The sequence below is a fragment of the Haliaeetus albicilla genome, chromosome 5, assembly GCF_947461875.1.
Source record: "Haliaeetus albicilla chromosome 5, bHalAlb1.1, whole genome shotgun sequence".
NCBI classification, from domain to species: Eukaryota; Metazoa; Chordata; class Aves; order Accipitriformes; family Accipitridae; genus Haliaeetus; species Haliaeetus albicilla.
In genome coordinates, this window is record NC_091487.1 from 20,616,149 (window position 1) to 20,639,963 (window position 23,815).

The 23,815-nt window shown below is 37.5% G+C and overlaps 1 protein-coding gene across 4 annotated transcripts in view; it reads left to right on the forward strand.

Moving 5' to 3' along the window:
- Nucleotides 1-19,469, forward strand: part of GALC (galactosylceramidase) — a 43,577-nt gene extending 24,108 nt beyond the window's left edge. For 3 of the 4 annotated variants that reach the window (XM_069783706.1, XM_069783704.1, XM_069783703.1), the window contains exons 8-17: nucleotides 3,333-3,488; nucleotides 5,573-5,697; nucleotides 6,918-7,045; nucleotides 7,515-7,604; nucleotides 8,910-8,999; nucleotides 9,348-9,492; nucleotides 10,013-10,193; nucleotides 12,949-13,112; nucleotides 14,874-14,950; nucleotides 16,694-19,469. In XM_069783706.1, coding sequence (XP_069639807.1) covers nucleotides 3,333-3,488; nucleotides 5,573-5,697; nucleotides 6,918-7,045; nucleotides 7,515-7,604; nucleotides 8,910-8,999; nucleotides 9,348-9,492; nucleotides 10,013-10,193; nucleotides 12,949-13,112; nucleotides 14,874-14,950; nucleotides 16,694-16,837 — 1,300 coding nt within the window. In that variant the 3' untranslated portion in view covers nucleotides 16,838-19,469. The remainder of the gene's footprint in view (nucleotides 1-3,332; nucleotides 3,489-5,572; nucleotides 5,698-6,917; nucleotides 7,046-7,514; nucleotides 7,605-8,909; nucleotides 9,000-9,347; nucleotides 9,493-10,012; nucleotides 10,194-12,948; nucleotides 13,113-14,873; nucleotides 14,951-16,693) is intronic. The other variant, XM_069783705.1, reaches the window with a different exon arrangement.
- Nucleotides 19,470-23,815: the final 4,346 nt, after the last annotated feature.

Sequence of the window (23,815 nt, forward strand, 5' to 3'; positions counted from 1 at the left end):
AAATAAAGGTGACCCTCTGTTTTAGTGCAGGAAATCAGAGCTCTATCGATCTTGTTCTGTGTAATCTTATGTAAGGCTCTCTATAACACCCCCTCATCCCCACCCCCCCCTTTTTTTTCTTTTTGTAAAGTACAGCTTGTATTCGGCAAGGATGTTGACTCTTAATATTTAAGAAACAGCTCTTCAGGATATGGAATGTAGAAATACAAATTATTCCTTCTTTGCCTTGTCTTTGCAAGCTACATACTTCATGCCGTTACAAAAACCTTTTCTTGGTATTAAGGTAATACTTGTGTTTCCAAGCAAAAGGGGAAATACACAGTAATCTGTACAGCAGAGAGGGTTGTAGCTAAAATTTCTACTGTCTGTTACGTTATCATTAGTGAAGCTATGTGTGAAGGACTACAACACTAGGAGATGGTTGCTTGTCCAGTAGGGGGGAAATAATGGAAAAAAACCCCACCAAGTCAGCCTAGAAAAACTGGTATTTCTTGTGTCCCTGTCACAAATTTATCAACTTGTCAAGTTTCAGGCTAGTAGTAAAGGAAATATTTATGCCTTCCTTCCCAGTGCTGATACATACACTAAAATGAAGCTATTTAGTGTGTTCACTGAGTGTGCTAAGTGAGGGGAAAATCATGACCCTGTTTTCTGCAAGTGATTTGAAAGGTTTTATTTCAGTCAGGCTAAGTTGGCACAGTGAATCAATGTTGTAAGTATAATCAATAGTCTTCATTTGAGAGAAAGCATCTCTCCTCATACGAAGGAAAATCTTGGAAAGAAAATTAGCTTTCATTATATTTTTCAACTATTTTCACTTTACAGCTCCGTAACTTTTCTAGTCCAACTAGCATGCCTTTTTGAAACCTGAGTTTATTAAGAAGGTGTGCAAAACTAGCCAAGTTTATGTTTAGGTGCTAAGACATTCATGCAGTTAAGTTCTTAGAATAATGCTTAGTACTTTATCTTACTGTATGAACTTATGGTTCTATTTAAGATGGTACAAAGTAACATGTATATTCTCTATTTAGCATATTACGGTTATGAAAATCTTCAAGCTCAATTTCAGGATAAAGCTTTGCTTTAGCAAGCTGCAGAAATTGCATTATATATTTAAAGCAAGGTTTACTTATATGCTGGCATGTATTGTAGCATCATAGAATGGTTTGGGCTGGGAGGGACCTTGAAGATCATCTAGTTTCAACCCCCCTGCCATGGGCAGGGACACCTTCCACTAGACCAGGTTGCTCAGAGCCCCATCCAACCTGGCCTTGAACACTTCCAGGGATGGGGCATCCACAGCTGCTCTGGGCAACCTGTGGCAGTGTCTCACTACCCTCACAGTAGAGAACTTCTTCCTTGCATCTAATCTAAATCTACTCTCTTTCAGTTTAAAGCCATTACCCCTCATCCTATCTCTCCATGCCCTTGTAAAAAGTCCCTCTCTGGCTTTCTTGTAGGCCCCTTTAGGTACTGGAAGGCTGCTATAAGGTCTTCGTGGAGCCTTCTCTTCTCCAGGCTGAAAAACCTCAGCACTCTCAGCCTATCCTCAGGGGAGGTGCTCCGGCCCCCTGATCATCTTTGTGGCCCTCCTCTGGACCTGCTGCAACAGGTCCATGTCCTTCTTACGTTTGGGTCCCCAGAGCTGGGCACAGTACTCCAGGTGGAGTCTCTCCAGAGTGGAGTAGAGGGGGAGAATGACCTCCCTTGACCTGCTGGTCATACTTCATTTGATGCAGCCCAGAATGCAATTGGCTTTCTGGGCTGCAAGCACACATTGCTGGGTCACGTTTAGCTTCTTGTCAGCCAATGCCCTCAAGTCCCTCTCCGAAGGGCTGCTCTCAGTCCACTCATCGCCCAGCCTGTATTTGTGCTTGGGATTGCCCCAACCCATGTGCAGGACCTTGCATTTGGCCGTGTTGAACTTCATGAGGTTTGCATGGGCTCACCTCTCAAGTCTGTCAGGGTCCCTCTGGATGGCATCCCTTCCCTCCAGCACGTTGACCGCACCACACAGCTTGGTGTCATTGGCAAACTTGCTGAGGGTGCACTCAATCCTACTGTCCATGTGGCTGACAAAGATGTTAAACAGTGCCAGTCCCAATACTGACCCCCAAGGAATGCTACTCGTCACTGGTCTCACTTGGACACTGAGCTGTTGACCACAGCTCTTTGAGTGCGACCACCCAGCCAATTCTTTGTCCACCGAGTGGTCCATCCGTCAAATCCATGTCTCCAATTTATAGAGACAAGGACGTTGTGTGGGACGGTATCAAATGCTTTGCACAAGTCCAGTCACATGATGTCAGTCGCTCTTCCTTTATCCACCAATGCTGTAACCGTGTCGTAGAAAGCCACCAAATTTGTCAGGCACGATTTGCCCTTAGTGAAGCCATGTTGGCTGTCACCAGTCACTTCCTTATTTTCCATGTGCTTTAGCAAAGTTTCTGGGAAGATCTGCTCCATGATCTTGCCAGGCACAGAGGTGAGACTGACTGGCCTGTAGTTCCCTGGGTCTTCCTTTTTTCTTCTTTATAAAGTTGGGGGTTATGTTTCCCCTTTTCCAGTCAGTGGGAACTTCCCTGGACTGCCACGACTTCTCAAGTATGATGGATAGTGGCTTAGCCACTTCATCTGCCAGTTCCCTCAGGACTCTCAGATACATCTCATCAGGTCCCATGAACTTGTGCACCTTTGGGTTCCTTAGATGGTCTCGAACCTGATCTTCTCCTACCATGGGGGGTTATTCATTCTCCCAGTCCCTGCCTTTGCCTTCTGTGACTTGGGCAGTGTGGCTGGAGCACTCACCAGTGAAGACTGAGGCAAAAAGTCATTGAGTACCTCAGCCTTCTCCATGTCCTGGGTAACCAGGTCTCTCGTTTCCTTCTGGAGAGGGCCTGCATTTTCCCTAGTCTTCCTTTTATCAGTGACGTACCTATAGAAGCTTTTCTTGTTGTCCTTGATGTCTGTGGCCAGATTTAATTCTGTCAGGGTTTTGCCTTTCCTAACTTGATCCCTGACTGCTCAGACAGCTTCTCTGTATTCCTCCCAGGCTGCCTGTCCTTTCTTCCACCCTCTGTAGGCTTTCTTTGTTGTGTTTGAATTTGTCCAGTATCAGAAGAAATAATCTTCTGCTGATGCAAATACAATAAGCTATGGAACATTACAGCTTGCTCTCATTCCATTTTGTTCTATTCCATTAGTATTATTCCAGAGACAGTTTGTTTTTAATTTTCAGTTTGGAGGAGGTGAATCGTTGCTGGTGTATGTACTTCCAGGCTTTGATTTTTCTTTTTGTGTTAAGTGCTCTTTCTTTTTAAAATATTGTGTAGGGCTCACTATCCTGGAACAAAAACAGTGCCAAACGCCTTATTAACGAAGAAGAAACTGTGGTCTTCGGAAGATTACAGTACTTTCAATGATGAAGTAGGTGCAGGCTGCTGGGCTCGGATCCTGAACCAAAACTACGTGAATGGAAACATGACCTCGTAAGTGTTGTGCACTGTTGCTCACTTTCACAACTTCGTACATAAGAATTGTTTAAAGTACTACATAGCCCATCCATCTGCTATGGTAAGATAGTAGGTAAACTGAAACTCTCTCCACTGTCGGTCTGAATAGCAAAGTATGAAGTCTACTGTCCTTGCCTTTTTCTGGGGTAGAAGTCCCACATGTTCTAATGTTTTCTTGAGTTACTGTTCCACAGTATCCAATGGCTTATGCAGCTGACTTCAGATGCCTTTGAGACTCTAATGATATTTGTTAAAAAGAGAATGTTAAGAAGAACTAACAACATGAAAAACATGGGAGGAGAATAACAATAAAGCTAATTTATCTGTATTTTTCTTAAGGCCTTTATCAGGTTGTTTGTCTTCAGTTAAAAGTAGGAGGTATGGATGCAATTATCTATTTTTTTCCATACAACTTCTTTCTTGGAGTCCATCCTAAAACATGCTGTAGTCTTTTGATATGTTTACTGTTTCCTGCACATTTTCTTTCCCAACTGAAATCTGGAAGAAAGCTGTTCTATTTACTGGGAAATTACATAACTCACAGTTTTAGAAGAGAATAGAAAACATGCTTTGATGTTTCCAGTGCAACAACTGTTAATCTGAAAGAGGAAGAAAAAAAAAAAGTCTGATTAAAGAAAATATAGGCATCAAGATGTAAGCAAAATTTTTCAAAGCTTTTAGTTTTTATGTAACTTCATTTTCGAACAATAAAGAGAAATCTTTTTGCCTGAAGTACTTGAAATGGAGCACAGCACAAAGCACTTAGATACTTGTAAAGGGAGGTTGCTTGAGTCACCTGGTTTCTATGAATCTTCTGTCTCCTTCTCTGCAAGCTGAAACTCTTTAACAGATGAGTATTTCCTACATGAATTCCTGACCTTTCTGGTTGCATCTTGACTCTCATAGGCTTATATATCTTACTTCGGGGTCTTTCTTTTCCCATTGTTTTTCTTTTTTACAAGACCTTTGTAATTATATATATGCCCCATTTGTTTAGCAACCTGACAGCTCAGACCTATGTATTGTATTTAGAAATTATTGTAGAATAGTTCCATGTCCATCTATCCAATATTGAAGTTACCTTGGCTTTTATATTGAAAACAGAGTCTTCCTGATGAAAGGCAGCTTATCTTTCTGCTAAGCTCATTTCTTTTGAACTTGAGTTCCCTACATTTCTTTTCTAAGTTTGAAACTTTGCAGAACAAGTTTAATGTGAGAAAGTTGGGTTTACAACTCAAGAGTTTTTTATTTTAAGAGTACCTTTTTGCAGGATTTCGGGATCTCTTCTGAAATGCATGTGTAGTGTGATAAATCTATGGCAATGACTTTAGAATGAGGCCTTTGCACTCATCTATAAACAATATCAGAACAGCATGCCAGCATTTGTTTTCTGCATAACTGCTTTATTAAGCTGTATTTCCATATTTATGGCACACAGGTCTTAAGTTTAAAGTCCTAGCAAAAGGTTTTCAGCGAAGACCAAATCAAAAGACCTGAAGTCATTAACCTTGTCAGTATCCTGACAACTTCTTGAAATAGCAACAGCTCCTGGAAAATGGCTAGAGTTGTTTTGTCTTTGTTATTTATATGGATAAAGGAAGGATTATTTTTTTTTAGTGGTATTTATCCATGGCCCCAAGCCCCTCCCCACAGAAAGACCTACAACCATCATCAGCAACAACCAACCAAGGAAGAAAACCAAAACATCCTAACAAAAAGCTGTAAACCTTGAAAACTTAATTTTTTCCCCTTCAAAACAGGAAAAAAAAAAAACAAATGGAGTCTTTAACACTCAGTACATGTTTCCTTTATTGTGCAACTTTTTGTGGTGATATAGCCAGAGAATGTATCATCACTTTTGTAAGAAGTTCTCAACACTGGAAGTTGATTTGTTTTATTTTCCTCTCCTGTGTTTTTTTTCTTCTTTAGCTGGAAGGATTTTTTTTTTTCCCTTAAACTTCTTTTTATTGTATGCCAGAGAAAAGAGGAATAAATTCTTGTACTAAATTCATCTAGTACTATCCATATGAATGGAGCAAACAAACCTGGTTTTCTTCCAGAACCATTGCATGGAACTTGGTGGCTAGTTATTATGAAGAGTTGCCCTTTGGTCGATGTGGATTAATGACAGCGCAGGAGCCGTGGAGTGGCCACTACAAAGTAGAAGCTCCTATCTGGATTACAGGTAAAAAGTTTGCAGTTAAAAGTTTGGTGATCTGACACAGAGCGTAACTGTATTTTCTGAGACCTTTATTTATTTAGTGTTTTTTATGTGTATTATTTCTTGTACCAAATTAAAGTAGATTTGTGGAAAGTTTTGTGAATGCTTTAAAAAAGAAGAAGAAGAAGAAAAAAGCTTCTTTTAATAGCAGAAAGATCTAATAGCAAGAGAAATCTTAATACTTGACTGTTACATACAGCAGAAATTAATAAACTGCTGCATTGTATAGCTGTTACTATTAAAATATTTTGATCTGAGGTGCCCATAAAGGTTAGTGTGCTTTCCTAGTTCCTCTCCCTTTTTTTTAATCCTTAAGTAGACATTTGATACCTCTCAATTTGAGAAAATGGAACAAAGAACCTCTGTATTCTTGTACTGCTTGAGATTCTTGGCTTGTGTAAGTCAGCATTTCCTTGTGCTTGGGGAAAGGGCAGTATGTTCACATAGTGTCTATGGACACATGGATTCACTGGCTACTCTGTAGTCCTTCTGTAATATTTTACTGTCTTTGTCACAGTTCAGTAGAGCAAATAGCATATACAATGCCATAAAGGAGGAACAAGGCAAATGCCTTCATTTTTATTATTCTTCTAGTTACCTGTATATGTAAAAGCATTAAAAAAAAAATAACGGCCATACTGTCATATGAACAGTTAAGAACAACTGAGCAGTTGTTCCTGTTTCCATGTTGCTCAGGATTTTCATTATCTAGGTCACATTCTTTGGTACTCTCTATTATATGCTGAAAACCTTGCTTATTTAGTTATTCCTCATGGAGATGTCCATCTATGCTTTCTCTGGCTCAACTGTTTTATTTAAAAAAGAAAAAAAGAAAAAAAAAGAGATATTTGGGAAAATCTAAGCTGTGATGAATATTAATATTGCATGTATGTGATTGACTTACATAGTGGTGTAATAGTTTTTTCTTCCTGTCTAAATGATTGCTATAATTTTTAACTGTTTTGTCTGCCACAGAGCTGGTGTTTTTAATTGTGCATTAGTATAATTCTTTAATCTTTCTTCTTGTATAGGTAGAATTTGTTTTGGAAGTTCCATTACTTTCTTCCCCAAATCAAGTTTTGTTGTTAGCATGGATGAGAGAGAAATTTAATTCAGGCTACAAATGGTATTATTTTTTCATTAAGACTTTATTTTCTTCTGATTTTTGTTCTCTTTTGTCTCAGCACACACAACACAATTTACTCAGCCAGGCTGGTCATACTTGCAAGTGGATGGACACTTAGAAGGAGGTGGCAGCTTTGTAGCTCTCACAGATGGCCTGGGAAACCTTACCGTCATCATTGAAACTATGGTATGTGCATCAGCAATTCCAGTGAACTAAAAAAGATAAAGGAAGTATTTTGTTATGAGTAACCTGTTTTGATTTATGTAGTTCGATATTTGTGAATATGTTCTTTGATGCTTGTAGCTTTGTTAGTGAGACCACTAGAGGTCCTTTTTTCTATCTAAACTTTGAATAGCTATTTGAATCTTCCTGGAGACCAATGTATATGTCAACTTTATATCACAAATTAGCTTTAATTTGATGACACATTCTGGGAGGAAATTAAATCATGCTTATTTTAAGCAGTATTCAAAATGAAATTATTAAGCTAGTGTAATTGCAGTTATCATTAAGATAACAGTGAAATAAATAGTTGCAAATTGACCCGAAGTTGCTTTTTTAATTTCAATTTATGGTGTATGTTTTTCATGAACATTGCTATGTGATGCATTCCAGTAATTTATGTTCCTTCTGTTAAATTTATTTTTTCCTTCAGACTCATAATCACTCTCAATGTATCAGGCCTCCACTGCCTCATTTCAGTGTGACACCTCAGAGAGCAACTTTCTACCTCAAAGGGTCATTTGTAAGTAGATCCTGAATACATTTGATCAGTCTTGTAAAATGAATTGCTATGCATAATCAAATACATGCGAGACAATATCACAGGTTATCAAGAAATTGGAGTTCTTTACCTCCAATACTAGAGGCTGTTACACACCTGGCAAAGTTTTAAGCATTCTAGTTCTGCTTTTATCATGAGATATAATGTCATAACTGAATTAGTAGAATTACCACCTCCCAGTCTAATCATCTGTATATTGAAGAAGAAAATCCTCAGAACAGAAATGCAATTAGATTTTTTTTCTTTAGGATTTATTCCAAGGATGGGTGCTCTGACGTTCTGACATAGTTTGACCAGCCAGCATGGCCATGACCTTTCTAGTTGTTATCAGCTCCTTTCCAGGGGAGTTACTGCAGTGGATTGTATACTGTAGGTTATGTTGTTCCATCCTGTGAAGAGATATTCTGAGAATGTTCCAGTTGTTTTTTCTTTTTTTTTTTTTTTTTAATATTGCTAAACTGAATTTCCCTCTGAAATGTGAACAATACTTTCACAGTGTAAACTGGAGTGAATCTGTGTTAGTTGATTTGGATGATTGCTTGTCAGAAGCTGAAAGTGTTTACTTACTTGGAATTTGATTTTTGGTGGCATTAGTTTCCTTTTGTTTAGGAGGAGATAGTTTGGACAACACTTTTGGCAATAAAATGGTTTGCTTAGGAAAAGTAGTTGAGCATGATTTCTGATATACAGCTCCCTTTGGGAGAAGTATCAGACAGCTTATCCAAATCAAACTCTAGGTTGCTTGCTTTGGGTAACTAAAAAAAATTGTAGGGGTTGGATATGATTAAAATCTGTAACTAATGTAGTTGATATGCCATAGTGTTGCAGAAGTTTGGAGATCTCTAAGCGAAGTACTTTGCTCAAAAATTAATATCAGAGAACCAGCAACTAAACTAAAGGTATCATGAAAGCAGGATATTATTTCAGCCTGGTTGCTCCTACGCAGAGCTTGTACCAAAGGGATACTGTTGCTGGTAATAGAGAAGCTAAAGATTGCATGTGTGATGGCAAGGCTTTCTGTCTGTATAAGCAACATTACTGCATGTTAGGACAATGGCTTACTGATGTATAATCTATAAAAAGGTAAGCCATATGTAATGGCTAGCTGAATAGAGTGGTGGCCTCTAATGTGATCAACAGCTCTAAAATAAAAACTGGACACCCTTAGAGGACTGATATTTCTCAAGGTGAATACTCAAGAGTTTTGGGGGAGGGGGGTGGTGTTTTTTTTTTTTCTTTCTAGTTTTATATTGTGTTTCATTGTAGTATATGGTGGAAACCCTTCAAGTGTGGCATTCTAGACTTGGTTTTGAATCTGGAAACTCTAGTCTTTTCCAGCAACTCCATCCTGTAAAGGTAAGTTGATCAGTGTTAATTACAGTCTCTCTACAATTTCAGGTGTTTCTTCTCCCTTTGCTGGAACTCCTGGGCTTTCATGCCTAAACTGCATAATTAGGGCATGTTTTATTAGCTCTGTTTGACTACAATTTTACTATCTTATATACAAGCTTACCTGGAGGTAATAAAAAGTTTGGGGAAAAGGGGTTTTCAAAATAGCTTGGATATATTAAATGATATAGATATAGAGAATATAGGATTTTTGCCTTGAATCAAGACTTCAGAGGATCTCCTTTAATTCAGGAGCTTGGGTATTTTGTTATTTAGTTGTTTGATTTTTGCAGCTTGAGCTTTCTTTAATTCCAGGTGTGGAAGGGAAGTTTTTCTTTAGATCTGAACGTGGATGAAGTTTACACTTTAACTACACTCAAGACAGGGCAGAAATGTGGTTGCCCAGAGCCTCCACCACCTCAGCCTTTTCCTTCAAATTACAAAGATGATTTCAATATTCGTAAGTCAGAATTCTCTTATCCAAAAACTTAATTCACACACAGCTATAGTCTTGATGTAGAAAGGCAATAACAATTATGTTTTTTGAGTCCTCTAATGTAAGAGACGTGAAGTAGTCTGAATGTGTGTTTTATTTTTGTTTATTTATACCTGCTTCTCCAACAACTTACACCTGCATACTTAACTTGCAGTGAAGTGTATTTAATTCTGTGACTTAAGTGGGTGGTCATTAACAGTTTTAAAATTCTTGATGCAAATGATATAGCTCATAACTATAGTGAACTCGTTTTTGAAGGAAGATAGGGAAGAAGGTAATTGACTTTGTTAATGTGTTTGCAAAAACTGGTATCTGCTTAAAAACAAAACCAAAACTAAAATCACCTTCCAACTTCTTGGAGACTGTGCTTTGATAGAGTAAGTAAAAATTCTGGAGGATATTTTCAGGGGAAATTTCTGAAAACAAGAGCACACAGAAGAAAAATAATGTTTTGGTGTTGATATGTATTTTATTTTCTGGTTAGGTAATCCACCTTTCAGTGAAGCCCCAAATTTCGCAGATCAGACAGGTGTATTTGAATACTTCATAAATGCTTCTGACCCAGGAGATCATGTGTTCACACTCCGCCAGGTGGTGGTTCAGCGACCTATCACTTGGGCTTCTGATGCAGACCAGACCATCAGTGTCATAGGAAATTTTCAGTGGTATGTAAATAGTATTTTCTTGTGACACCTGGGGAAATGTCCTCCTTTCCAGTGTGAGTTATCATCAGTTAATCTGTCTCAAGCCTCATTTCTCTTGGACAGAGTGGCTTTTGCATTCAGACTCTCTGTAGACATGTAGAAATGATGACTTAAAGTAACTTCTAAAAGTCATTGAGCCCTGCTCAGGGCTGTTGCCAACTCTAAGAGATCTATGTCTTTGTCTAAATGAGTCTTAAAAACATGAAAGGATGGGGAGTCCACCACATCTCTTGGTAGCTTGGCCCAGTGCTGCACTGTCTTGGAAATTTTTTTTTCTAATGTCCTGCTGGGCATATTTGTTCAAGCTGATTTTTCAGAATAATGGATCTGGGTTAGTGTACCAGAAAGACTAAGTCAAAATCCTAATTCAAACTGTGCACTGAGTTTCAATATGTTTTTAAATGGGACAAAAAAAATTATTTAGTTTAAATTGCTTAGTTTTGAGTTGTCTTGCTTGATTGTTAGCAATTTGACCAATCTCATATCAATGAAATAGTGTGAGTTAATTCAGTTATATTTGTTGCAGACTGCCATCTTCTGAGCAGTTCATAGAATTGTGTGGATTTGATTCAACTGCTTAAAACAGTTTTATTTCTGGGTAAACGTAACTGAGATTTACTGATTTGATAAGAGTATGGTTATGACTGCAATTCTTTCTAGGAGCTATAATGAAAGTAATTTGGAATTAAGCGGCATATTTTAGCATAATGTTTATTTAAAATTAAAAAGCATTTGGGAAAAGAGCCTGTTAACTAATTGGTTTAGTAACAGTAAGTAATAATAAACTTTATGCTTAAAACTTTTTCTTCTATATGGAAATCTACCTTAAATTCATTTGATATGTTCTTTAAAACAGCCATTTTGTCAGGGTTTTTTGCTTTGATTGGATCATTGATCCCCCAAATGCTTTTTCAGAACATGTTTCACGCTTCTAATTTCTGGCCTGGATAAGTGATTAAATCACTTTGCTCTGAAGCCTGGAAGGATACCATCATCTTGGAGGTTGTTCTTCAGTTAGTTACCTGATGTTTTCTTCTGCAGCCCTCTGTTAAGCAAAGTCTCGTATTCCCCCTATAATCAACTTTCCCTTGTTGAGTATTCATCTGCATTCACTGATCATATTCAGTAGTCCCTATAACAGCTACTGTAAATTACTGTACTGAGATTCCTAAAAACTTATTGTTTCATTTTGGTACCATTTCTTTCTGAATTTTCATCTTGTTTTTAGAACCAAGCTTGCTTCCTGAATATTCAGCTGATTATTAGAGTTTTACTGATCTGTAACTTTTCGTAATGATAGTCGTCAATTTCAGGCCCTCTAACTTGTTTGCTTCACCCTCAGCTTAAGGCTTATCTTGTCCTATGTAGTTGTTTTCAATCATTAGTGCATGCTATTGAAATACTGAACCAATCTTGCACTGAATTTTTCTGTGGAATGATAATCGACTGCAGTCATGGATGGCAATTTATTGTGATTACATTTCAGGATTATTTAGTTGGTTTTAGTTTGGATTTTAATCTTGTGCTTGTGAAAGCTTTTTGTTTCTATTCCTGAATTTGTTAGTGTTTTGCTCTGATGGTTTTATTGAACCTAGCTGTATCCTGAAAATATTACTATTTAACTCATTCTACATTGCTTCCAATCTCTTTATAATGGCTTAAGCAAGATGTGGGGGTCTGTTTAATACGTAGGGTGGCAAGAAAGAATTTTTTGTTTGTGTAATGAATATGTATCCAAGAATCTGATATTTCTAATAGCATTACATTAGAATGAAATCTCAGGTGGTTCTTACTGTTACGTAAGAGGTGGGGAGAAGAGTTGCAAAAATAAATATTTTTTCTGATTTAGTTATCAGCTGAGCTGATGTCATAGAGAGTCTTTTCACATTCTGTAAATAATTATAGATAATTAGAAACTTCCTAAATATGTGACCTTGTAGCTGTGTCCATATTGCAAGTCCTTTTAGACATGGGATGTAGATTCTTAATTTGAATGTAAGTTAATAGAGGTAAGGAATGCTTTTAATTTTTATTGTTCAGAGGCTTGTAGTGCAGCTTCAGGGTGGGGGAAGTTGTGTAAATTTTCTAGGCGCCATTTGATTGTTCTGGTATTCCTTTGCTTTATTCTCCTTTATAGCTGTCATTATATGTATAACACAGTGCTTTACTGTTGAGCTGAAGTATCACCTCAGGAAAATCAAATAATTTCAACGTATTTGACCATTTTGTTTAAAAATGTTTGGTTTGGCTTTTGAGCAAGAGGTCTGTATTACTTGAGACTTGGTCTGTATTAAAAATCCTAGAGAAAAGGAGATCAAATTTTAGCAGATGTGGTGCTATGGCCTTGAGTCTTGGGTTTGATTTAGTTACCTAAAAGCAACTTTGCATTTTGCAGATCTGACAGTTTTTCTGTGAAGATGCAAAACTTCTCTTTGTTAGGGTTTTTTTAAATAATTAATTGAAAGTTGCTGACGATACACTTCATTTTGTTGTTGGTTTCTGAGAATTGCTCTTTGTAAGAAAATCTATGGACTCACAGGTGGGAAACAACCACTCTAGACAAGTCCTGTGCATCTCACACCTGTAGATCACAATTAGGATTGCTAAATCTTTCCTCAAAAAGGTTGTTGTACTACATAGGGAATACTCTTCTACCTACTGTCTGCTCAAAAAAACCCAATTCCTTGCTTGTTAAAACACTCAACTTCCCTTATAGGGTAAACATGACAGTCACTTGTGACATCTACATAGAAAAACAACGTGATGGGGGCGTGTTTGTTGCAGGAAGAGTCGACAATGGTGGGATATATGTTCGACGTACCAAAGGAGTTTTCTTCTGGGTTTTTGCAGATGGCACCTACAGAGTCACTGGTGATCTAGGTAAGCAGCTTTTTGCTAAAGTGGATGCTGAGATATGGACATGTAATTTTGATAGTCTTGATAAAAATGACTTAACATTGAGATTTTGTAATTCAGTTGTCATCACTATGAATTTAACCTATTGTCCTTTAATGCTTGCCACATTTTGTATGTGAAGAGAGCATCTGAAGGCTACTGGCTGGTCCACTTCTCAGTCTCAGATTTCAGGATTTATTTTTTTTTTTTTTTCTGCTGACAAAACCTACTTTACACTAGCAAATGTAAATTATTTTGCTTTTCATAAATACTCTGGTACAACATTAATTACAGAAAGGTTTGATCTGTATTCTTATACTACACCTAAAAAGAAAATCCTGCTTGAAATGCAGTGGCCTGTCTTGTAAGTACGTTGATTCACACTGCTCTACATCTGGCTTAAGTGATGATGAATGGCCTACTGTTTCCACAAACTATGCATTCTACTGTTAGTCTAGCTCAGTGGAGTGAGAGCATATTCTATTTGTGATGCTGACATTCATATGTGTTAATCTATAGAACATTTGACAGTCACATGAAAGAGTGTATGTCATAATACTTCTTCAATAGCTAAAAGTTCTTTTTAATTTGCTTTGAAATAGTGGCAAGTTTTGTTGTTTAAATACATTTCCTATCACTTCATGAGTATAAATTCAAATCTTCAATAGTTCCTGTTGAGTCAAATGCAATTTCTAGATCTGCAGTATATCTGATATGAAGATAGCCTATAATGACCTGTTTCACACTATACTGGACCTTAGAAATAGTCTCGTCTTCTATTTGGTAGCTGTAGTTTCTCATTTCTCCTCATTTTGTTGTGTTTTTTTGTTTGTTTGTTTTTTTCTGTTGTATTTTTTTCTTTCCTTTTTTACCATGGATAGATAGCATAAAGAAGGCTTTACATCAGCTTCTCTTAACATACTGGTGCTCCCTAGGGAAACTTTGCAATGTCTAACTTCACAACAACTTAAGTTTAAGCTGTATGTAAAAAATATACTCCTGTTTAGGATTGACTCCAGTATTTATTTTTAATAAGACATAACAACATTACCCAATTAGTTTCTCAAGCTGTCAGAAATAATTTTTCCTAGATGAAATGAGAGGATTTTGATTAACCACCTCATTATTTCAGACTGAGATGCTTGTTACATAATATGATAATTTTTTTCTGTACTGCTATTTTCAGTGATCTTTATATTTTTCTAGAAGGGAGCCTGAGTGTTAAATTAACTTGTAGCTAAAACTGTTTACTGAATAATTGAAGATTCTACTTGTAGCACTTAATTTTTTTCAGGTCTTCCATCCAGGTGTCATTCACACCCAATTTTTGCTTAGCTTAAATTTTGACTAGAACTAAGCAACATGATGATGTTACAACTCAAACCCTCTTATTTAAAGAAGTTCCAGTACATAAACAAGGAGATCTATAGAACAAGCAGAGCAATAGCTACTGTCAAACTTCATGAACCCATACTGTCAATAGAGGGAATCCTTATCTCAGGCCAAATTCCCAAGAGCATTGGAGATTTCAGTGGAAAAACAGTCCTGGCAAAACAGGAGAATGCATTGATAATGTAGAGTCTATGTTTGCCTGTTAAGCCTTCCATGCTGCAATTGAAATTGGTAAGATGTCAGTCTTGAACACTTGTGAAAAATAGGTATTATTTTCCTTTTGCCGGCTTGGTATTTATCAGTCTCAGCAAAATGGTGAAGTAACACTTTGCTAACCTTAAGCACGTTTTGCAGCTGGAGAAGAAATATTAATGAAAGGACTGTCTGGTGTCCGGGATAATGCGTGGCACACACTTACTCTCAACATTCAGGTAAGGATACTTGCAATCCTAAATGGTTTAGACAAAACTGTGCTATACTATTGACTGTCTACTTGCATTAGTTTGCCCTATCTAAACCAGAAATAATATCTCTGTTATTTTAAACCAATATTAAAATACCATACCAAGTTCTGCTGCCTGTATTTTTAAAGATATCTTGGAAAACTGGAGAGAGTATAGAAAATAACTGGAAAGATGAGTTGAAAGATGGAGATAGGCAGGCTAGAGAGGCAAATATTTTGAATGAAAAGATCATGACTTGACTTTGTGTTCTGAAGACTGTCAGTAAACTACTAAACCAGCCTGTTTTACAAATCTGGCTCCCACCAATTCGCTTTCCATGCTAAGGACTTGTACGTGGAGCTAGTTTAGGACTGGGGAACTCAGATGAGCTGCCATCCTTCTTTCCTATACTGAAAAAGCATGGGCATAGTGTTGATGTAAACATGGGCCACAGTTAATGAGAAGCCTGTCCACACTCCCCCCACCCCCCACCCCCCCCGCCTTTTGGCCACAGTCACTTGGTGATGAAATTAGTCCCAAGCTCTACTTTAAATATACCTATGCACTTAGCTGGGTGTGACATTGGTGCAAGTAACTAAAAGGTTTTAAGTGCCTCTGCTGAATCCCTGATCCCTTTGCCTAATGTAACCTTTGCGCCTGCAAAGTGGCATGAAATGTGGGGAAGCTTGAATCCTAGCTGGGGAGATCTTCTACTGAAGCAAACTCTCTTTTAGAATTACGCACTGTGTCTTTCCCTCATCCTAAAATGTGAGTATTAGGGGTTTTTTTTGTCTTTTGTGCATTCACATTGGGAGACAAAGGGACACTCATACCTGAGGCATTCACTGGAATGGATGTAGTTTAATTTTGGCTTTTGTACACACACACTTAAGACAGTGATTGCCATCTGTAGAATGGGCCAAGATATTTGCTAACCAGAATGGGGTGCTGAAGATGAACATAAATTGTTTAAAACACAAAGCAATGGTGGTAATTTAAAATGACGATGCTACAAACTTCCATGTGTGCTGTTAAAGTGTTTTGTACAAAATATGCCTTTGATGTAGTGACAGAAGTGCAGAGCCCTCTTTAAAGAATTCTCACGCTGACTCCTTGAAAGATATTCTTTGCTTTTACCTGTGTCTGTATAATTGTCTTTCAGGTTAAGAAATACAGGTAAACTGAAGTACTTTTTTCCTAACTACTGTTTAGTGGAACAGTGGCAAAATAAATTGTAACTTTTCCTGAGAGTGTTTTTAATTTTAATGGCAACATGATACTTGGAAGATTCTGCTGTCCCCTCTTCCTCTCAGCTTAATGACTAAAATACATTTGTCTTTCCTTTTGACTTTTGCTTAATTCTGAAGAATCAGTGCCAGGTGTATCATATCCCCTTAAGACAGTGCAGCTGTTTGAGGGAGCCTGACACAAGTGAAAGAGTAAAACTAGTTTACCTTTCAGATTCTACACTGAGTTTGCAAAGCTGTGAGTTAGGGGAAGATGAGCTTTTTGTATATTCACTGTAGAGGCATTAGATCTTTTTCACAGAGCTCATAGGCACTGGAGGATTCTATGCAACATTTAGAAGCACCTCTGCATGGAAAATGTGTGAAATGTAGTTGAAAGTTGACTTGACATCTTTCTGCCTTGTCTCTTCGCCCGTGTGAGTAGGCTCAGTGTCGACACAATCACTGGATTATACAAAGCTAACTTTTTTCTTTTTTTTGACAGGGCACTTCTGCCTCAGGACTGTTAAATGGTTATCCACTCTGGGAGAATGTCACCATTTCGAAACCAAGTAACGGCTGGGCTGCTATTGGAACTCGCTCGTTTGAGTTTGCACAGTTTGACAACTTTCATATTGAAGCTAGCTGAGGTGGCTTTTGCATTTGGAGAACCCGGTTCTCATACTACTTTGAATAAGAGCCAGTTCAAACTTTGAGGACAACTTAATGCTATGCTGAGACTGATCTGTTGGCAAGGAATCTGAATTCTGTCCTTATTATTTGTTAAAGGTTTACTTGAGCAGGTATCAACATGGCTGTAACTTTATCCCCTGGTTGTGATGCGATTTTTGCCCTTCGATCTTTGGGGGTAAATTTTAGTTCAAGGTAATGATGAAAACAAAATCATGGATTTAAAACTCTTTTAATAAAACAACATCTTAACTTCCCAGCTCACTTTCAAGATAACTGTAGAAGTTAACAGAAGACAGAGGCATCTCAAGCTGCATTTTTAATACTTACATGATTGTGTCCATTCCTTTCACTCTGAAAGAAAGAATTAAATGCCAGTAAGCCTTATGAGCCAGTGGCCCCATACTTCGGTAGGTCTGTCATTCTCAAATTTCACTGGATGAAGTACGTAGTTTTTCTATAGTAAAAAAAAAGATGCTTTGTCTGTGTTTCTGCTACAGTCTGAGGCTAGACATTACAGTACTCCAAGTGCATTTGATTACTTCTTCCTGATTACTTCTTCCAACTTTCATTGCCAGTCTTAAAATAGATCATATTTTCAGTCGAATGGAAATGTGCCTTATGGCTGGTCAGACGGTGCAGGACGTGCCTTACTTCTAAACTACCTCCTCTTTCCAATGAAAGGGTTGAAATGGTTGAAAAGATAGCGTAACTTGCAGTTCGTTAATGATAGCTCTGTGGTTTTTTGGGGGTTTGGTTTTTCTTTTTTTCTTTTTTTTTTTTTTTTTTTTTCCATGGTGTGAAGAATAAAAACTTTGCATCATGGATGCTAGCAAGCAGAGTGCTTACTTTCATGTTGGGTCACATGTGGAAAAAATGGCCTTTTATTGCTAGAAACTTGGGCAACCATCTCTCACTTTTGATGGATCTAAAGCTTAGAGCAGAAAATAATTAAAGCATGACAATGTTATTTAGCTCATTATATTACTGTAGCACAGAGGAGATGCAGATACTATCACATCCTGGTATAAAAGAAAATAAAAAAATAGTCTTTGCCTGTAAGAGCTTGCAATCTATTCATAAGGTAAGTGACAGCAGGTGGACACAGACAGAATTGCTTAGTATGCCAGGCAGTGGTATTGACGCAATAGTGTCTGTTTTTAAACTTTTCCTAGGCATCATGGAGTAAAGTTCAGAGGGAATTTCAGGTCCTTGGGAAAGGAGGGATTCTGTTTTGCTGTTGCTTCATTGTTTTTTTTCCAAGTTACTGTGCTACCAAAAAAAAATAATTCACTGAGAATATCATGAGGTACTGAATGGGATTTTCATCACACACATTCCAAATTCAGTTGGCTTCTGAATTTTTCTTGTTTGCTGTTGGTCAGTTTGAGTGAAGATGATATCTATTACCATAACGAAACATGCCTCCTGTGTCCGTCTACTTTTCACATTCACATCCTATTTAATTGACAAGCAAGTAGTTCCACACACTTGATAGGGCACTGATAGCTGTATGAGGCTATCCGTAGCAGGCAGTATCTTATCTTGAGAAACAGATTTGCAGTCTTCTTTGATTTATACAGATAATTATTCTGATCCACTTTATTATGAAGGCTGATTCTAGTAAGTGTTAACTTTTAGTCTTCGAGGTTGTCATCTAATACAGAGTTAATCTAATACAAATCATTACTGGAAAATTTTTATAAAGGTTATCTTCCAAATTAGCTTTTGGAAGAGAGATCTCAAAATTTTATCTCTAATAAGTTACTCTAATTAGTAACTCCATCTCTAATAAGTTTATCTTTTAGCTGTTATACTGATACTGCTATTGATTGTATGTGCAAGTTTCATACATGCTAGTAACCCTGAAAATGGTCCAAACCACTAAACTTTAAAACTCTTTTAGAAGGCTTCCAAATATTAAGTAACTATTTACTTAACTGGGTGAAAAATGAAAGCCGTTTTTCCACTTCAGTTTCATTTGATGGTTGAAGTATAGGTGCAAATCTGTTCATTACTTGCTTGATTTCAGAAGGGATGTCACTGGTAACTCCAGATATGAAGGAATCTAATTTTAGGTCCTCATATTCAAATAATATGAGTATAGGAGAAGTAGTTCTCAAAAAACCCCAACTTATTTTAGCTGTGATGGTTTTTCCTGGTAGGATACTTGGAGACTTCCTGGTAGCTTCTGTGGCTGCAAGTAGTGTTTGTGTAAGAGAGAGATCAGCAATGATGCAATTATTTCAAAGGAGCTGTCCAGTTTTTTTACCTTTTAATGCAATAGTGGAATAAACTGTACTGTTATATTGTGCACTAAACACAATGTATTTTATCACTGGAAGCGCTGATTTTTTTCTAATCTTAATTTATAATGTTAGAGGATTAAACTGTTACGAACAGAGTAAGTGATTTAATGGTGATATAATGTTATTCATCTTTATATGTCTGTAATTCTTCACCCTTCAGCAGGCTGTAATATGTTTGGCAATAACAAGCTGTCAGGTCTTTCACTGAGGGGTGGATTTATGTTGTTGATTATAAATACTAATCATTGCAAATGGACAAATAAAACACTTAAAACCCCTTTATTTGTGCAGAATGCTTCTGTAAATGCATCTTGGTTTTCTCCAGTAAGAAAGCTGACAGTTTTTCCATTGTGATTCTTGATAAATATGCTTGGCATTAGCTTAATTGGGTTGGAAGAGTTTTTCTGACACTCTGAATAGCCAAACAGTCCTCATTAACAAATATCTCAAAAGCCATATGCATTAGGACTTGTGCTGTTTATAAAATGTTTTTATAGTGCTCAATATAAATTTTGCTTCTTTCTGGTTTTTTTTTCCTGCATTTAGTTGAAGGGAATTAAATTGTATTTGAGGTCCAGTCATGCAAAACTGCTGAGTAGCAAGGCCTTGTGAGATTTAGCTGAAAGTCTGTTTCTAGGTGTGGAAACACTGCTCTACAGATGTACTTTTAAAGTTTAAATTAGGCTTCTTTAATTTGAATATCCTTTTGAATCTAGCTTCAAACATGCTGCTTTTTTTTTTTGTTTTGTTTTTTTTTGTTTTTCCTAAACTTAAGGGTTCAACTTTAAAAGGAGGGGAGAAATTCCTCAGAGCTAGTCATGTTTTCCAGGCCATCATGCCAGTAGATGCAAATTACCCTGGAATTACTGTTTTCCAGTAGCCAGGTATGTACTGCCACCTACACAACCATTGAATCAGATTCAATTCTGTCCCTTCTCTGCCATACCACCTTTGAGGTTAGATGCGATGAACAGTTCTTAGGATTTTCAAATTCCTGCAAAACAGCAGTACTCCTTTGCTTTAAAATTACAGGAGACTCTTACTACTTTAGGCTACTGATGATGGTTCCTTTTGCAGCCGCCTCCTTGTTTCACTGTATCAAAAGTAAATTTCTAGTTCGGGATTTGATTTGGAGTGGTAGTGGTTTTCTCTTTCCTTATTGAATCGGTTTTTCTGCATGGTAGCAGCAGGTTGTTTTTTTTTTTCACTTCATAATTTTTCATTGGCTTACCTGAAGTTTCTGTCCAGAATCCATTTTCTGGAGGGGTGTACCTATTAGGAAAATAGCCACCATAATTATTGCTCTTTGAAAATTTCAGCAGCATGACCAGAGGGACAGTGCTTGGAGACCTTATTATCCTCACTTAGATGTTTTGGGGTGTTTTTTTTGTTTGTTGATTTTTCTTTTTTTTTTTTTTTTTTTTTACTTTTTTTTAAACCCCTTTGTAAGTACCATGTTCATACAACTCTAGCACATGCTGGGAGGTAAGGGGGAAAAGGTTGTAAAAAACCCCTAATTTTAAAAGACTTGCTAGGCTTGTCGCAGAATCATCAGGTAGCTATTTTAAGGTTTTGAGCATATACTTTGATACTTGATGAGAAGAAATATTATGTGCCAATTAACATCAAGGCTTTCTGAAACAGAGAAATAAAAAAGCAAATTATTATCCATTTTCTTAACAAAGATAACTTAGGTAGAGGTTAAATGCTTTTTGTGTGTGGCGGGAACCTTAGCAATCATCCTGCCAGTATTGATAATGCATGAAAAGTTAGCATGAGCAAGTTCCTCTTGCCACTAGATATGTTCCTTCCATTTATGCTCAAGTGTCACTGAAAAAATAAAGGTGGTGTTTCTAGAACTTGTGTTTAAAAAAAAAAACAACACCCAAACACAAAACACCTACTAGCAACTGAGCAGAGAAAAATGTGTGTTGCAGCAGTGTTGCCAAGGTTTCGCTGTGCCAAGATACTCCTATGTGGTTTTCATAGTTGCTGAGACAAACCAACTATAAACCAGTATTTTTCCCCTTAAGGAATTATTTTCAGATAAGGTTAGAAACAGATACAGAACCCAAACATCAATTTTGTCAGGGCGCTCCAAGTAACTTTGCAACTAGTGCGTTAAACGTGTCCTTTACTTTTGTACACCCCAGGCTAAACCTAGACATATTTCTGGAAAATGGAGATGAAAGTAACCTAAAAGAATTCGTTAGTGTTGACTTTTTTTTTTTAAATGCCTTTTCTGTGGGTATCAAGTGTACCTGACTGAGAGTTAAAATGTCACTTAGAGCAGGAAGACAGTAATTTTGATTTTACTGTGTTCATGGATGCATTTCAAAATGCAGAACCGTAGTAAAGGATGGCTCAGTACAGTACTAACTTGAGGGTTTGCAGGAGGAAACAGAACCTAATACACTAGGCTAAAGTTGTGCAGCCATGGTCTGGAAACCCTTGATGGTCTAAGACAGAGAAGATAACACCAAAATGACTATTTAAAAAAAAACAAAACAAAACAAAAAGCAACCAAAACAAACTCTGCACATGTGTACCCAAATAATAAGGGTAAAAGCAAAGAACAGTCCAGGTTTAGCCTGACTTCCTTTGTTCAGTTCCTGCTGGGAAATGCAGTCCTCTTCTTTGCTGTTTTCCATGAACAATATTTAAAATGTCTATAGAGAATACAAAACTTCATTGTTGCTGAAAAGCAAATGTTGTTTAGCTAATTATAGATGGCTGCCATGTTCCAAGAACACTAGGATTAGAAAAGGTTAGGAAACCTGACAACAGGTTATGCAGCTGAAAGGCATGTCTGTGATGTGCGAATCGGTCCTGCTCCTGGTTGCAGAATGTTTCTTCTTTGCTGGGGTAGCAGCAGAGCTGTAAGAAAAGGGAACATGTTTCTCTGTTACTGCCACCCTCCTTCCAAGGTTTCGGGAAGCTTCCTGTACATCAGCCGATGTGAGATCTCACAGGAGTGGCTCTGTAGCCTCTTAGCTTGATTACACAGAGTTAACCAAGTCATTTGAAAGAGCATGTGGCAATGACGAACAGCAAATCCTACTAAGGAAGTCCGTATTCCCTGCTGATGCAACTGCTCTTGTAGTGAGAGCAATAAATGGTAGTGTTTGCTGGCAAGAGATCAGACAGGTTTTTGTGCTGAGCTGAGGTGCACGCTAATGTCTCAGTGCAGAGATCTATAAAGCTGCACTGGGATGTACAATGTCTCTGGCATAAGCTGCCTATTTCCCGTTCAGTCTAAGATTGCTGCTTAACGGTTCAACTACAATTTTTTTTCTCGCTGCTCAGCTGATACTTTATCCTAAAAAAAATATTTGGCCAGCATTATAGGAAATTTTCTCAACACAGCAGGGCAGGTCTGTACCAGAAGGAGGAGGCTGAGAATACCCTGTTGATTGTTCAGCCTACCTCCTTGCCAAATTAGAATTTTTTCCTGTTGTACGGTTTTGGGGCCCACCTTAGTTGAGTGCTGAGACAAAAGGGTGGGAAAGCTTCCACTTCTCTTTTGTAGGTGGCTATTCTGCTATTGATTTTAAAACAAACAGCATCATTAGTTTTGTTTATGATCTGTGTAAGGGGTGGAGGGAGATGGTTCAGCTTTTCTTCCCAATTCATGCTAAAAGCAAGGCTAATACTGCAGAATGTGTCTAATATTTATTGAGCTCTAGTATTTACTTGTGGGGTGTCTTGAGTCCTTCATGAAACACCTGTGATTCTACCTTGAGAGACAAAATGCTTTGATTAGATGAATGCTTTCATATAGATGTATCAACTATGAATAACCACTTCCTAAGCCAATGGGAGTTTCTTTTATGGTGTTACTGAATCCTTGTGGGAGACTGCTTTCAAATGCCATAAGGAGAAAGAGGTAAATAATTTTGTCTTCATGATAGTTCTAGTAGATCTCTGCAACACAAATCCCCCCTCCCCAAATGTAAATATATTCTTTACATCCCTTGGTTTCATTCTCCTTCCCTGTTAGCACTTTTTAAATGGTGAATACTCACAGACATCTGTCACCCTTCCCACTCAAACACTTAGGTGAAAATGCAATAATCTTCATCTTTTGTACAATTTCATCTTTTTAGCTCTATATTACAGCTAAATAGTTTTTTTCTTGTGTTGAATCTAAATATTGTCACTTCACTGGATTTTGCTATGTAGTCTACAGTTAATGAAACTGAATAGGTTTTCACTGGAACCTGATTTTTGTAATAAATAAAGTTCATATAAATCACATTCTTCAAGGGGGCATCAGCAGGACCCTATAGGCAACTAAACTTTCTTCTGGTGTTTTAGCTGCCAAGCCACAAGTCATCTTACCTGTATTTTTTTCTTCCCTACCTTTATTGCCCCACACACTCCCTTGTGCCATATAGGGTGGCTCCCATGGTAACATCCTCAATGGCAGTATTAAGGATTGAAGGTGAGTATTTTTTCTTGGGTGTTACATGGTGAATTGGGAATGGTAGATGCCAATCTTCTGTACCTTCTTTGTAGAACTGAACCTCCTACAAGTCAGGCAGGTTTTTGATCACTTTTCTTATACAATCAGGCATTGGAGTGTTAATAGTCTGAAGGATTTTCTTTCTTTCCTTTTGGACCATGTT